We start from the raw sequence: 16,611 nt of genomic DNA, 5'->3' as shown, positions 1-16,611 counted from the left end.
CGTCCTACCTTCACCGATGCAATTGCATAGTTATTCACCTATGTAAGATGATGTTCAAGCATCACCGTCTCAACCTATGCTACATCATCTTGAAAATATTGTGAATAACGAATTGTTTGTGTATGATGTGTATGCGGATACAAATGATGAGGCCGAGAGTGGAGAGGAGGAAGATGGACTTAACAACATGGATGTTGAACCTGCACACATGGAAGTTGGTGAGGCCATGGTTAGAACTCTCATACCTTGGTTCAGTCAGATAAACGAGAACTATGAAGTTGATCAGTGTTGGGCCGAATCGGGTAGCCATACATCGTTTGTTCTCGGGGGAGAATTTGAGAAAGGCATGTTTTTTGAAAGTAAGAAAATGCTTCAAGAAATGGTGAAGATGTATTCTACACAGAGGAATCAATTCTACACCACAGTGACCTCAAATGAGAATGTCCTTCATCTGCGCTGCAAAAAGAAATGTGGTTGGTCGCTACGGGGTACTTAAACAAGTGAGCACTCGCGTGGCTTTACCCTAGTCACATACAAAGGCCCGCACCGGGAGAACTGTGTCACTGAAGTACTATCTACTGATCACCCAATTAACCCATTGTCACATCACCCATTTTCTCCATTTCCCCCAATTCTCCATTTTCCCCATCTTCTCACATTCACATATTTGCTTCAACTCCAGAATTACTTCGAAATTCTGAGGTGAAAATCACGAAAAAAATCACTCAAAAATTCTAAGAGGAAAATAAGCAAATAAATCTGAGGAAGTAGACGAAGGCGGCAGTCAGGAGGTGGTGGTTGATAGCGGCAGTCAGGCGGTGGTGGCTGATAGTGGCACAGGCGGTCTCAATTTCATTCTTGCATGTCCCTTCCTTGAGCTGATTGCTCGAAATTCTGTTCAAGGTATACAACGAATTTTTGTTTTTGAGAATTAAATTTGAAGTTTTTGCTTTTGTGTTTGGGAATTTGTATTTGATGCCATGGAAGATGAAGTTTCTGCTCTGGTAACTCTTGGAATTAAACGGCTAATGGGTTTTGTTTAGCAATATTGATTTTTTTATTTTATTATTTTTTAAACCTAGCAGTAATGAATATTGTATATGAGTAGTCTAATGGGGTTTTTTGGGGGGAATTTCATATAAATGGATAAGAAGATATATTGATTTGGGGTGGCTTATTTGGTTCATTCATGGGGTAAGACTTTAGAGATCCAAGTTTATTACTCTTTGTGTCAGCTATGATGATTATGCTGTTTTGTTTATTACCTTTTTCTAATTGCTATATCCATTTTTGTGAGCTGTGAATTATTTGTGTGAACTTTTTTCCCTGTTTCTCTCTTATGTATGTATATGTATGTAAATTTCGGTTTTTGACTATTTATTTTTTATTATTGGAGGCCGAAATTTCTTTTTTCATAATTGCATGTGTTTATGTGCATTGTTGTATATGGCTGATTAGCTAGCTGCTTTGGGATTGGTTTAAATGTGTTTATGCTTTCAGAATTTGTAGCTCTGAATCCTGATGAGATATGATGACTAGCACTGCATATACTGGACTTGATCAAACTGGAACTGTTTTACTACAATCAAATACAGAACACACATCTATGTCCATCTACATGTAGTCATTTACCTTTTATGGCTGTATTTTGTGTTTATGCTTTTTTTCACATGAGTATATTTATTTATGAATCCTGGACAATACCCATTCCTTGTACCAGCAACTAAGAAATCTCAAGAAACTTTCTTTTGTTATTTCCTTTGTATTTAGTGCCATGTTTTTATTATCCAGCTTTCTTTCCACTCAACTGGTAAAAAATTAAATAAAGACTTGTGATAATTTCTTTGTTGGTTATCCATGACTTTTTACGCAGTAAAATACCATATCTTTTTGAAGAATATAAGGTGTTTAATAACTATGTTTGCTTATACATAAGGCAAGCTCAAACATATTTATGAGCTTTATCAAAAGCTTAATTTTGCTAAGTTAATTGAGCTTGCAATGTTAAACTTCAACAAGTTAGTACTTACTCAAATTAAATTCGCACAACCCCTTCTTAAAAGCAAGTTTTTTCACCTTCATGCAGCTCTGTATGCACTATGCAGTAGGAAATTTAAAATTCGGATTGCACTTTTAGCTTTAATTTCTCCCTAATGCTCCCTGCTTCTTGAATGGACTCACTAGCAAACTGGACACTAAGTACAACTTTAAATTATATGCTGCCCCCTTTTTCCTACTCCTTATTTTTGCTGTCCTCCTTTTGCTACTCTCGTGTTGTCATCAATACCCTCCTGCTCCCTCCCTTCTGCTACACCCCTTTTGCTGCTGCCCCCTTATGGGAAGAGTGCTCTTGAGTGGGAACTGTTTGTAAAGGTTGTTTTGTTTATTGTTTATGTTTACATTGATCTCCATGAGTAGCTTAGGTGATGTATGCCTTATGGACTGTGTGGAATCCTGTAATTGAGAAGAATGTATTTGTGTTTTCATGTGTGGTGTAGTCTTATCAGACAGTTTTGTTTTATTTAAAGCTTGCATAAGGTGGATTGTTTAACATATTTGTCCGCACTCATGCATTTTCTATTTAAGTACATGAAACTTGGCCGATTAGGTTGTAGGTATATGGATTAGACATTGATGGGTTAGGCATTTTTACTCCAATGTGCTCTCCTATTTACTATTTAGTTAAAGAAGTCACCCAAAGCCTTTAGATTTAACATAAATTATTAGAAATTACTGTTATTCAATCTTTGAGATGTGTATCATTGTCTGTGTGTGTGTGACTAATAGCTGCATTGAGGGATTTAAAAGAGGCTTAGAAGTCTAGGTCTAAATACGTAATTCATATGAGAAGGGTTTGAGGAAAGCAGTTTCTGCAAATATGCTTTATCTTAATTTGTATTGTTTATTTGATGGTGGCTCTTAAAACACTAGAAGAATGATTATACTTTGATATGGGTTCTCCCTTAATATTATTAGTTTTAGGCTTTTTAACTCTCCTTGCTAATTACACTTGCCTTTTTTTAACATCTCATTTATTTTTCATTGTTACTAGATTAATATAAAGTGGGTCATAAATTTGTATGAATACAACTTTGATGCCGCTTGCTTATTACACTTGATAAAGTTGTCCTTAACAATAGAAATACACTAGTTTTAAGTATTCTGATTATTAGAGTAGTTCTCTTTCTTCCTAGTGGTTGTAAAGCAGATTTTATTGTCAGTTCTTTCTAATTGATTAAAGTAACTCTCTTTTTTCTTAGTGAATTGATTAAATGTTTTTACAGTAAAAATTAATTAAAGTAACCCTCTTAATTATTATCCTAAGGTATGGATAGTGGAACTAAAGAGTGGTGGATGTTTGCCAAATGGAGTGATGAATATGAGCGGGGAGTAGATGAATATGTACAAAAGGCTTTTGCTTCTAAGTCTCAAGGAAATCAAATTTGTTGTCCTTGTGAAAGTTGTCATTATCGTTTTTGGCGTCATGAAAGTGTTGTGAGAGATCACCTTATTTGTAATGGTTATGTTCCTCGAACGGATAAGTTATCAGAGTTAGGGATCAGCATTGAAAGGGAACAAACTATTTTGGATAATGATGAAGGGTCAAACCTAAATGATTTTAATGATGACATAGTAGGGTTGTTGCATGATGCACGTGATGCTTTTAGAAATGGGCCAAATGGTGAGGCAAAAAAGTTTTTTAAGTTAGTTGAAAAGGGCCAGGAAGATTTGTATGTCGGTTGTAAAAATCATTCAAAACTTTACTTCATGATCCGACTTTTTATTTTGAAGTGTGATCATAAGCTAACTAATGCTGCTTTTGGAGATATATTGGAGCTTATAAGGGAGGTTTTACCTGATGTAAAACTGCCAGCTTCTTTTAATGAAGCAAAAAGTGTTTTGAAAGTGTTGGGGTTGGATTACACTAAGAAAGATGCATGCCCAAATGATTGCATGATATACTAGGAAGAGCATGAAAATGCAACAAGTTGCCATGTTTGTGAGACGCCAAGATGGAAATCAAATGACACAGAGAATGACATACAAAATGAAAATGGATAGACCTATAGGATTCCCCAAAAGATTCTTAGGTACTTTCCAATAAAGAAAAGGCTTCAACGACTATTTATGTGTCAAGAGACGGCGAGATACATGACTTGGCATGCTGATGGGTGTGAAAATGATCATCTTTTACATCATCCAGTTGATGGTCAAGCTTGGAAGGAATTTGATTCTTTATATCCAAAGTTTGCTGATGACCCACGCAATGTGAGGCTTGGGTTAGCCACAGATGGATTTAGCCCGTTCAACTCAATGAGCATTGCCCATAGTACATGGCCAGTTATGTTGATTAATTATAACTTGCCTCCTTGGATGATTATGAAGCCCGAGTATTTGATGCTAGCCTTACTAATTCCCGGTCCGTCTTCCCCTGGCAATGACATTGACATATATTTGTAGCCACTTATCAAGGACTTGAAGGATTTGTGGGAGTTTGGGTTGGAAACTTATGATGCTTCGACTAATCAAAGGTTTGACATGCATGTAGCATTGATGACTACCGTGAGTGATTTTTCGGGTTATGCAATGTTGTCTGGGTGGAGCACAAAAGGATACTTGGCATGCCCTGAATGTCATTACGAAACAGAATCCAAGTGGTTGCCTTGTAGTGGTAAGAATGTGTATAGGTCAAATCGTAAATTTTTGGATCCATCTCACCCTTGGCGTCATGATAAGAGGAATTTTGACGGAGAACTTGAGGAAAGATGTCAACCTATTCCATTGAATGGAATTGATATTGAGAATATGTTGCGTGATTTTCCAAATGCATTTGGAAAGAAGCAAAAGAAACCAAGGCGTGATGTGGATGATCCGACTCCTTGGAGAAAGAAACCCATATTTTTTGAGTTGCCATATTGGAAGCATTGCTCTAATCGCCATAATATTGATGTAATGCATATTGAGAAAAATGTCTTTGATAATTTCATTGCGACGTTATTAGACATTTCTCAGAAGAACAAGGATAATGTGAGTGCTTGTCGAGATTTGGTAGAACTTAATCTGATGCCAGAGCTCCAACCAACAGAATTGGAAGATGGTAGTGAAGAATTTCCAAGATCTCGCTTTTGGATGTCATTGGAGCAAAACCGTAAGTTCTTCCAGGTTATAAAAAATTCTAAGCTGCCTCAAGGTTATGCTTCCAACCTTAGTCGTTGTGTGCAAGTTGGAGAAAGGGAAATAGCAGGCTACAAAAGCCATGATGCTCATTTTATGATGAATTATCTTCTTCCAATTGCTATGAAGACAACATTACCCAAAGATGTTGACTTTGTGCTTTTTTCAAAGGTATATGGAGTAAAACTATTGATCCTTGAGGTCTTGGAAAATTGCAATCCGAGATAGTTGAAACTCTATGCCTACTTGAGAGGATTTTTCCACCTGCTTTTTTGATATAATGGAACATTTACCCATACACTTAGTAGACCAAATTAAGTTGGGTGGACCTGTGAGTTCAAGGTGTATGTATGGAATTGAGAGGAATCTTCATGAAATGAAACAAGATGTTCGAACCAAGGCTCGGCCAGAAGGCTCAATGGCAGAAGGATACCAAGCTAAAGAATGTGTTGCTTTCATAGCTAGATTTTTGAAACGATCAAGCAAAGCCACACCCGAAGTTAATGAGTGTGGTACCTCAAAATCATTTTTCCCTAAGGTAGGACGTCCTATTAAAGGGAAAGCAAGGACCTCAAAGGAAAAAAAATCGTGGACACATACTTGATCGCATTACATCGACATAAGCGCATCATTATGTCTTGTTCAATTGTGATTGTGAGGAAGTTGAGAAATATATAAGGTAAGATTTGTAACCATAATATAGGTTTATTATTATTAATATTATTTTTTAAATGTCTTCATTCTAACTCTGGCGCCTTAGTAAGATAAATATTTTATTTTTACAGTGAGCGCAAGATTTGTGTAAGTGCTAAAAGGAAAAGAAAATGGAATAGTGCTCAAGACCATAGTAAGGATTTCATGGATTGGTTTAGGGATAAAGTTGATTTGATTCTTAAAAAGGCCTTGATAATATCCAGGACCATATTTTGTGGTTATCAAAAGGTCCCTCTCACGTTGCCAAAAAGCACATAGGGTACTCAGTTAACGACTATAGGTTTCATACCATGAAGCGAGATGCAAACTACATAACTCAAAACAATGGTGTCACTCTTACAGCCACTACACATAGCTTTGCAAGCTCCAAAGATCAAAATCCTGTTGTGGAAAATGTTAATTATTATGGTTCAATGACTGAAATCATTGAGATATCCTATCATGGTCATTTCAGTGTTGTCTTATTTAGATGTCAATGGTTTCACTCAGAAAAGGATGATGATGAGCTCATTACGGTTAATATGAATAAGACCGTTTCTAAAGAGGAACCTTTTATCTTAGCAAATCAAGCACATCAAGTGTTTTATGTAGAAGATTTGAATAGAGAAGGGTGGCATTATGCTATTCAAATCCCTCCTGGAGAGGTTTCAGATGGTATTGACATACATTTTTTTAATACTTCACTATATGTTATAAATGAGCTTATTTTACATTGCAATTCGTTTCAGTTTATTGTATTTACATACAAAATTAACATACTTCCATTTTTTTTCCAGATGAAAAGGAGTAGACCCAAAGTTTCTGCTTCCAAAAATCAACTTACAGAATATGAGCGGCAACGGCTTCAAAAACTAAAATTAAATGCAGAAAGAATGGAAGCCCTAGGATCGGCATCTGTTGCTAATAAGATACTTGAAGAAAAAACAAAAGTCTTATTTTGTCCAAGTGCAATGCAGAATTGTACACCAGAAAATGAGAATGATGACTCTACGTTAGAATGTGATGGGAAAAATGAGGTTGAAACTGATAACATTATGGCTGACAATCTCACTTCTGGAAAAAGAAAAGCCAGTAAATAGTTGTTCACTTCTATTTTGTCATTTATACAGACTGTTTTTATTGTTTATCATGGTTTACATGTAATTAGTAATGCTTTATCTTCCTTTTGATTTATAGGTTTCAAAGCAAGTAAATAAATCATCACTTTTCCCCAAAACTATGGCTGATGTTGTGGAAGTGAATAGCCGTAAGAAGCATGCAGTTGATGAAGTTCAGATAATTCACTCACTTAAGGTTGCTAGAGTTCAAGATCAATGCATCCAAAAGAAGCAGCAAGTTATCTCAGAAAAGAAGGGATCAAAACGAGCGTTCTGTTCTCCTGGTTCCATGTCAGCGTACCTCGAGTTCCGAAAAAAGCAAAAAGAAAATAATGAAGCATTTGTAGCAAGTAATTAGTCTTTGAATGATTCTCTTACAAGAAACGCAAGGATTTGTGGCACTGCATTTAATGAGAATGACAATGATGAAGCGGATACACTAAGTGAGAATGATGAAGCGGATGCACTAAATGCGAATGATGATGATGTTGGTAATGAATATGAGGGTGATCAAGAATTAGAAGATGAAGTTCTATCTCAGTATGGAAGGGAAGGAATGCAAGGTATTGTTTTTCTCTTATTTCCTCCCCAGCTACCTCTCCTTCTTGTTCAGTCCCTTAGCTGTTTTTCCTTTCTTTTTTCCTCCTGTTTTATGTGTTTTTCATCTACATGGGGATTTTTTTTGAATTTTCTGCTAAAGGTTTGGTTATTTGGCTGCCCCTGAATTGAATTTGTGTTATCTGAATTTTGGTTAATTGACTAATGAGATGATTTCAAGTTTGTTCGGAATTATCAAAATGGATTTAATTAATAATTGATCATATTATTCATTAGTAGTGTTGGAAGATCATTCCATATTGTGCATTAAAAAGGAATTTACGTGTGGAGATGGCCGAGAGGATTGCAATTTATGGGATATCAGGAAACTTGATTAGCTATTTAACGAGGAAGTTGGGGCAGTCAACAGCAATGGTGGCTTGATGCTTGGGGGTGGAATAGCTGCGTTACTTCCAATTTTAAGGGCTATTATTGCTGATTTTTTTGTTGGAAAAAATATATGCTATTATTGTTGCCTCTTTCATTTACATCTTGGTTAGTTCTCTCACTTTATTTCTCTGTCATACATTTGGAGGTTTTATAAAACTTCAATATAAGCTTTTAGTTTCCTCTATGTGCTTTAAATCTTGATGGGTATTTATGAAACAGAACAAAAATTGTAGGAATCTAAATAGGAACATAAGGGAATTGAGTTTATATTTATGAGGAATAAGACTGTAAAATGATTGATAAATTTACAACTCTCTATATATATTTTTTTAATTATTTCCTTTATTTTACTATATAGTAGTATTTATCTCATGAATGGCTTATCAGTGGCTGGGTTTGATGACTTTATCAGCAATGCTACCATCTTTTAATTGTCATGACCCAGAAACAGATAGCAAGGGCACTCCTGGATGTACCCAGCACTCACAGATAATACTATTTTTTGTTACCCTTTATTTGGTGGTTGTTGGGCAAGCTGGGCACAAGCCTTGTGTTCAGGTTTTTTTATTTCTATTTCCTTGTGCATTTATGTGTCCAAGAACCTCCTCATTCAGTTTGCATTTTCGTTATTATAGTACTTAGTTGATGTATTTGCAACCTCTATCTTATAACATGTTTCTTACACAATGTATACACAGAAACAGAACCTGAAAAAGCTCCTAACAGAAAAAGGCATCGAGGTCCAACAATGCAACCCAAGGTTCATGCACGAACAAGAGACGAGTGTTAAGTTATTGTTTTAAACTCACTGGGCCAACCAGTTGGACCTACACGGGAAATTGTTCAAGAGTTTAAGCAATTCTTGGGTACTGTGGCTAGGGATTCTGAACTTGCACCACTAAATTATATTAACTTTCCAAGTCTACCCACACTTGGCAAAATGTGGGAGTATGTCCAAGTACGTAGTAATATAATTCATTTTGTTGGATTTCATTTTCTACATAATTAATTCCTCGTTAATACTTGGACCTTCATATGCTACATGTTACATACTAATGTTTTATTTTCATGATTTGTTTAGGAAAAGTATATGGTTCCTGAAGCTGGAAAAGAATGGGTGATGCAGGCTATCAATGGAAGCTGGAAAGCTCATAAATGCTACTAAGAAGAACTACTTCTCTGCATATCCCATTGATGCTTTAAGATGGTTTCATAAGCCAGACACAATTTTAGAACCTCAATTTAGAGAGCTTTTGCAATATTGGCATTCTAAAGAGGCTGAGGTATTATGTATATGGTTTTGAACTGTTTTTGTGCAATATTGACATAGTTTCATGACCAAAAAAGTCACTCTTTCAGTTTACTATTTTTATAATCGCCTTTGTTATCATGATCGCCTTTGTTTTCAGGAGCTGTTTTTAATATAATCATGTTTATTTCTTTGATTAAGAACGTGAAGTTACTCTATGACGCATGTATTCCATACTGGACCACCTCAGCTTTCATTGAATTGGTATTTGAAGAGACACTTTGATTGTTTCCTTGCATGCATGAGAGGATATCTTCTCAACAATGTTTTTTAGAGTTTCTTTTACATGATTTTTGCTATCATCTTTCCTATGGTATTGATATTAGAAAGTAGATACTTATTCGATATTTTACGTGGTTCAAATCTATAAATCTTGATTGTGTTTTCACATAGGAAATCAGTAAGATCAACAAAGACAATCGCCTAATGTTAGATGATATGCACACTATGGGCTGTAACTCTTACGCAATTTTACGCCATAAGTTGGTAAATAATTCATCTCATTTCTAGGCAATTTTATTATATTTATAATCTTTATTTTACAATCACTACATGTACTACATGAGGCTTTCACCCTTGTCCTTTAATTATTTGTAATAATCACTTCAATTTTATGTATTTATGTTTCCACAGTAACAAGAGGATTCTGATAAGCAAGAACCTTCTCAAGCAAGGGTCTATAAGGAGTCAAGAAAGAGAACGGTGGGAAGGAAATACCTTACCAACCATGAAAAAATAGAAGAGAATATTGTGAGTTAACATTTTAGCTGTATGTTATATTTGTTTAATTTTGATAAATAATAAGTAGGTGGCTTTATTTTCCTTAAATAGGCTAAATGGATGCTTTGGAGTCTTCCCAACATGAAGATGGTAGTAACTCTAAGGACCCTTACTCCGAAGTGATTCCAGATCCTAAGCGCAAAAGTCGTGTACGCCTACAAGGAAAAGGTGTAAAAAAGTCAGATTTGAAGAAAAAAGATAAAAAGTCAGATTTCATATTCCCGACAGGATTTTTTAGAAAGTATGAAATCTCAATTAGTACAACAACTTGCACCAAGCGTAACAACTGCAATTTTGACTCAACTTCGGGATGCTAACCCTCGGATCAATTTTGTCATTCCTGATTTTGCAATTCCATCGGCTCCAAAGGATGCATCTAGTGCGCCACATCTTCTTGTTTGACCAAAATGGGCAATCTTCTAAATCTGGTGCCACAATTAATCAGGTCACATAAAATATTTTCTATTCCTTCTATCTAGCTTTTGTTGTTTGCTATTGACCTGTACCTACTGTTGAAATGTTGCTGCTGTTGATGTCTTTTTCTGATTCCCACTGTTGCTTTATTGCTTTTTTTTTCTTTATATGGTTGATGCTTTAGTTATTTGTTGCTGCTTTTTATTGTTGTATGTTGTTGTTGTTGAGTTCATGCTTTTTATAGCCTGCTGCATCTCTAACTTATCAATCAATAAGGACATGATTCTTGAGTTAGATCTTGGAACTGCTGTATAGGTGACACAGAATTCAATTTATCTTGGAAAAACTATAGGGGAAGATACCCCTAAATTGAAGATTGCTACTGGTGAAATTTGTGTGTTGTCGAAATAGTAAAATTGATATGTTCCTTACTACTTGTGTAGTTGTGTGTAGGCTGATACACAATCGGGTGGATTAAATCAGAATTAGATGGCCATGTTAATCAGTTTTTGCTTCATTGATTAGTTACTACTCGTACTTTGCTAACTCCTTGTGTTATTGAAAATATACGGAGTACGAACTTGACCATATTTATAATATACTCTTTTAAATCCGTGTGTCCAAAAGAGATAAAGGGTTGTATTTTTAGGGACAGAGGGGAAGGAGAACCCATTGAAGCTCTGAGGCAGCTTAACATTACTCCAGTCATGGGTGGGAACATAGGGGAATTGCTGGGAGCCGTGACAGTCAGCACCCCACAACTTAAATGAAACTTTTGGTCCCCTAGAATACTTTTCTAGTTCAGGGCCTGACTTCAATTCTTGTTAAATTAGTTTTACTTGTTAAATCTTGCAGTAATTTAGTTTATGAAGGCAATATAGACAATGTGAATGTGATAGCTCTCTTTAGAGAGGATGTTGGGATGTTACTCTTTTTTTGTTAACATGTGTTTCGTTACAGCTGGTACCCTTTTCCATCCCCATATTTCTAATTTTTGGTTGCATTTTACTGAAATTTATGATTATAGTTGATCTATTTGGAGATTTATTTGATTGTGTTAGAGTTGGTTCAATGAGTTTTTATTTCTTGCTCTAATATTGTCGAAGTTTATTGTATAGCTGAATTTATATATTAGGGGGATGGTTTGTTACTTGTGGGATGTTGTGATTTGCTATCAATATAGAAGATTTTTTTTTTTTTTTTTTTTTTTTGACAAGAGCAAATGTATTCATAAAATCAGAGTTTACAATCTACAAAACAAGAACTTAAACTTAAAATATGGCTTTTAACACTAAAGCCTTTGCAACAACTTTTTAGACTAGAGACGAAAGTAAACTTGAATTGGCCGGATAAGTCGCAGATTAGGGACTTCTTACAAACCAAGGAGCAAAATCATACTACACTCCAAGAAGAGAGCAACGGAGGGAATCAAAACTGTTTGACCATGGCTAGCACTTCCTTACCTGGCGGAATCAACTCATCACCAAGTAAGGTCATCAAACGGGTCACTTGAACTAGTGACCTCCCAATCAATAGCTTTCCTTGTTGGCAAGAAAGCTTTGACAACGTTGAGGCTCGAGAAACCCCAAAACAAAGTTTGGGCGCTTGCTTCAGATAATAAAGATCAGGAATAATGACCAAAAAAATCATTACATCCGAGGTAAGAGAAACCAAACCCATACCACTCCAACAACTTACACATTTCACCTTAGCCATAGCCAACTTCTTGTTCAAACCCCCAACAACTGCACCTGTAACCTCTCTTACCACTGTAAACACCCCACTGTCCTTAACAAAGAGGCTTAACTCCCACTGCACACAACCATCCAAAATACTATAGCCAAAACAACTAAATATCCCGGAAAACAACCAAAGGGGGCTAAAACATACCATAACAAAAACTAAGGCAAGTAAACTCTGATAATTACTAAGAACAAACATACTAAGAAAGGGAACAAACTCAAGGAATGCACCGTCTAACCCGACAACCCGAAACCACTTACACTAGGAACCTCGAAACCATAGCCCTAACTTCACCGTTTTCGTCACTTACTACTCTTGACGGCGGCGTTAGACCTAGCCCTTCAGTGCAAGGACCCACGAAACCCTAACCCTAACTTTACCATTTCCGTCATGGTCAAAAATACCGATGACCTTTATGACAGCGGCGTTAGGCCTAGTCCTTAGACCTTGTTTCACCGACGGGGAGACCCTTTGAATAAACACAAACCTTCCACACAAAGGTGGGCAATGGCGACAGAGGAGGACGATCTACACACTCCCCTCATAACCTTCAAAATTTAGACAAGGTTCTCACCAGCACCTCCAACAGATTGAAATCCCCAAGATGAAAGAGGACCCCGATCCCCAAAACAACTACGAAGTCACCGCCACCCCCACCGCGAAACCCTAAATTCGACGAAAATTGGCCGGCCGCACCCCTTGACCACCAAAACTCGTCAGCCAGCCTTTTAAAAGGCCAACTAACCTAGCCCTGACTCCCGTAACCGCCTACCCAGCCACCCCGATCCCAAAAACCACCAACAAGTCCGACGAGCGCGCACGGTGACTTTAGGTGGTTTTGGGGGTCAAGGTTGGCTGGGTTGGTGGTTTTGGAGGTCGGGGATGGGTTAAAGGTGGTGTACAGATCCAGCCGTTCGGTTTCGATGGGTAAGAGGGGTGGTTGGTCGGTTTCCGGTGAGGCTAGGGGTGAGGTTAGGGTTTGACGGTGGGGATAGGTGGCGGGAATTTTTTTTTTTTTAAATTTATTATTTTAAAATATAATTTAAATAATTTTTAATAAAAAAAAAAATCAAATTAGCCATAAACCTAAAAAAGGTCACTATGGTTAATTTTTCTAAACCTTGGTGCCACTTAAAAGAGTTGGATAAGAGTTCGTCTTCCACGTAGAAAAGTTGAATTCATGAGACCGCCATGTAGAATTTCCCTAATAATTTAAGTACTAGATTTGACTTGTGACCGATCATACAAGTCATTAATTGACTTATACTACAATTAACTCTCAATTAAATAAGAATTGACTTAATTAAAAATAAAATATATCTTAATATTAATTTTAAATATAAAAAATTATTTTTATTTTTAACTATGATAAATTTTAAAAAGATTGGGGTGTCGGGGTTGGTGTAGAGGGTTGGGTGGTCATAGGTTAGTGCCGACTAGGGTGGGTGGGAGTTGTGTGGGTTCGATCGATCGGCTAGGTTAGGGATAGGTGAGAGTTCGCCACATAATTGGGGTTTGAGAGTAAGAGTTGGGGTTTGGGTGGGAGTTCGTCAAATAAGTGGGGTTCGAGAGTTAGAATTAGGGTTTGGGTGGGTGTTTGATGGACTGGTTGGGACACTAGGGTGTAAAGTCAAAATGTATCTAATAAAAGGAACAGATGAAGTATTAGAGTAACTTCAATGGTAAGCTAATTAGCAAATTAGTTTTTTTGGCCACATAAGATTTTAAAGCTAATTTTTTTTGTAGCTAATTTGTGCCTTGGCTACTAGCTTGTGGTGTTTGCCACAGAGTAGAATAATGGATTTTGGAGTAAGTGCAATTATTTTATGGTTTTGTCTCACTCTCTTTGTAGTATGGGTGACTGGTGGGAACATTGTTTGGGTAATTTTGGAGAGGATATGATGACTTTAATTACCATGTGTTGGGCTATGTGGGGCGCAAGGAACAAATGGATGATTGAGGGTGAAAATCCGAATGTTGAGCAAATTGTTGCCTATGATTTGAAGATTAAAGGTGGGAAAGTTGAATAACATGGGGAATGGAGGGGTGGAAAGAGTGTCTCTGTGGGCAGGTCTCCTCCGGCATCTGCTGTGGTTAAAATTATTATTGATGCTGGTGTTTTGGGGGAGGTGGGGATGGGGTTGGGTGCAGTCTGCAGGAATAGTGAGGGGGTGGTGCTTTGGGGAGCTACGGTGTAGTGGAGTGAAAAATGAGAGACTAAGATTGCAGAGGTGAAAGCGGTATTTTAGGGCATGAAGATTGCGAGACATACACAAGGGTATGAGCTGCATTAGGATCGAGAGTGATAATCTGGTGGTGATTGAGGCAATGAGGAAGCGTTTGTATGACTCCAGTTCCTTTCATCTGATTATAAAGGATATTCTAGATTAATTTTTTGTCTAATTTTACTAGTGATTTATGGTCTTTTGTAAGGCAATGGGGTAATAATGTAGCACATAAAGACTTACTTTCAACCATGTGAGTTTGGCCAATGGGTGTGGAGTGATGTAATCCCTCCTTGCATTTTGGAAATTTCTTCAGTTGATCTAGATGGGTTTAAGTAAAGTTGTCACTTCTAAAGTTATTAACTAATAATTTTCTGTTTTACACAGATCAATTTCCAACTCATATAATTAACTAACTCATACAATTTTACACTTGCTAATCTGCAACTGTATTTATAATAAAATGTAAGTGACCGTCAGCTAATGCTAAAACCGCACAGGTAACACTACCTATACAATTGCATAGTTCACACTTCACACGACACAATTAATTTGTCATAATGGCCACGACAAAAGAGTCATCCTAACCACATTTTTTTTAGGAAAACTCATCCTAACCACATTTAAGACATGATAACATGTAATTCACTTATGTTACCATACTTTCCTTTTGTTTGTTGTAAACTCAGTTTAATTAATGTAATTTCAGCCGTTTTCAAAATTAAAAAAACAAAAAAACTTACAAACAAATTATACAAGCTTTGGTGTGTGAAGATAGTATTTGAGAAATGAAAGCGTTAAGATAAACTAATACTCCGTACTTTTTAAAAACAGATTTACTCTAAATCCTTTAAAAATTCTGCCCATCCCCTTAATTGGACCATCGTATAAAGACTCAGCCATTTATTTATTAGACGGATCTAACCCATTAATAATTGTGGCGGGTCATGGGTCATGGCTTTTAATAGGGATCCAAGGCGTCCAACACTCCAACCCATTGAATTGCTCTGTTGAAGCGCATTCAACGTTCTCCATTGAAGCGCAGTTGCCGTTCTCCGTTGAATCTAGTTCTTGTATCTCCCATTGAAGCAGCTTCTGAGGTAAGTTGTTTGTATTTGTTATCATCATATCAAATATCCCTAAAATTATGAGATAATTGAATCAAATTTGGTTGCTAATGTATTGCACAACACTTTAATGTTAGCATTCAACTAAGTAATTTGTATGTTTGGATAAAAAAACAGGTGGGATTTCATTGAAGATGGGAATAAGTTGTATAAAGACATGGACCGACTCGTTGCATACGAAAAGGGATTGAAGACATGGACTAGATGGGTAGACTTACATTTGAGCTCTTCAGATATCAGGGTGTTTTTTCAAGGAGTCTCCCCTGATCATATGAAGTAAGACAATTTCTCTTGCAAACTCAGCTTTTATTAGACTTTCTATCTAACTATTGAATTACGCAACATATACCTTTATACATGTTGATCATAGTTGTATTGTATGTGTTGCAGTGCCCTTAACTGGACAGCTCCAAATGCAAGAACATGTATAGGAGTAAAGCGACCGTTACTCGGAGCAACAAACAATGGAGTAGTTGAAGAACACCCAGCAGACAGGATAGTAGAAAAGGTGATTAAGAAAATGGAAAAGCCAGTAGAATTGTTAAGAGTAACACCACTTTCTCAATTAAGAAGAGATGGACATCCTGGAGTTTACGGAATTCGTAGACATAGACTTCCTGATTGTAGTCATTGGTGTCTTCCTGGTGTGCCTGATACTTGGAATCATCTCCTTTATGCTTCCCTTTATTTTTTCCACTTCTTGATTTACGTTGTTGCTGCCGGGATCAAACCGGCTTTATTATTCATTGTATTTCTTAAATTAACAAAACTGTTCAAGGAGTTAATTAGATTGTTTTTATTATTTGTAAACTCAACAATGAGATAGATTAAAAATAATTACGCCGTTGCCAGGGATCGAGACCAGGTCACCCGCGTGACAAGCGGGAATACTTACCACTATACTACAACGACATTGTTGTAAGGAAGCAGTAGGTTTTGCTTATATAACCAATATAACATAATTACAATTAAATTGGAACCTTGTTATAATCAATACAATCTTCTGTTAAAATAATAAATACTCTGTAAAAAAAGAATAT

The 16,611-nt window shown here is 36.5% G+C and overlaps 1 protein-coding gene across 1 annotated transcript; it reads left to right on the top strand.

Moving 5' to 3' along the window:
* Window positions 1–15,342: 15,342 nt before the first annotated feature.
* LOC110729825 (protein trichome birefringence-like 43) lies at window positions 15,343–16,319 on the top strand (the record flags this gene model as incomplete). The annotated part of the gene is made up of 3 exons (XM_021909598.1): window positions 15,343–15,544; window positions 15,689–15,847; window positions 15,962–16,319. Coding segments are annotated over exons 2-3 (477 nt in total), but the record flags the coding sequence as incomplete, so codon positions are not given.
* Between the last annotated feature and the right edge of the window lie 292 nt (window positions 16,320–16,611).

Source organism: Chenopodium quinoa, unplaced genomic scaffold (genome assembly GCF_001683475.1).
Source record: "Chenopodium quinoa cultivar QQ74 unplaced genomic scaffold, ASM168347v1, whole genome shotgun sequence".
Lineage (NCBI taxonomy): Eukaryota > Viridiplantae > Streptophyta > Magnoliopsida > Caryophyllales > Amaranthaceae > Chenopodium > Chenopodium quinoa.
Note: the sequence above shows the minus strand (reverse complement) of the source record. Positions and strands in the feature narration are given on the sequence as shown.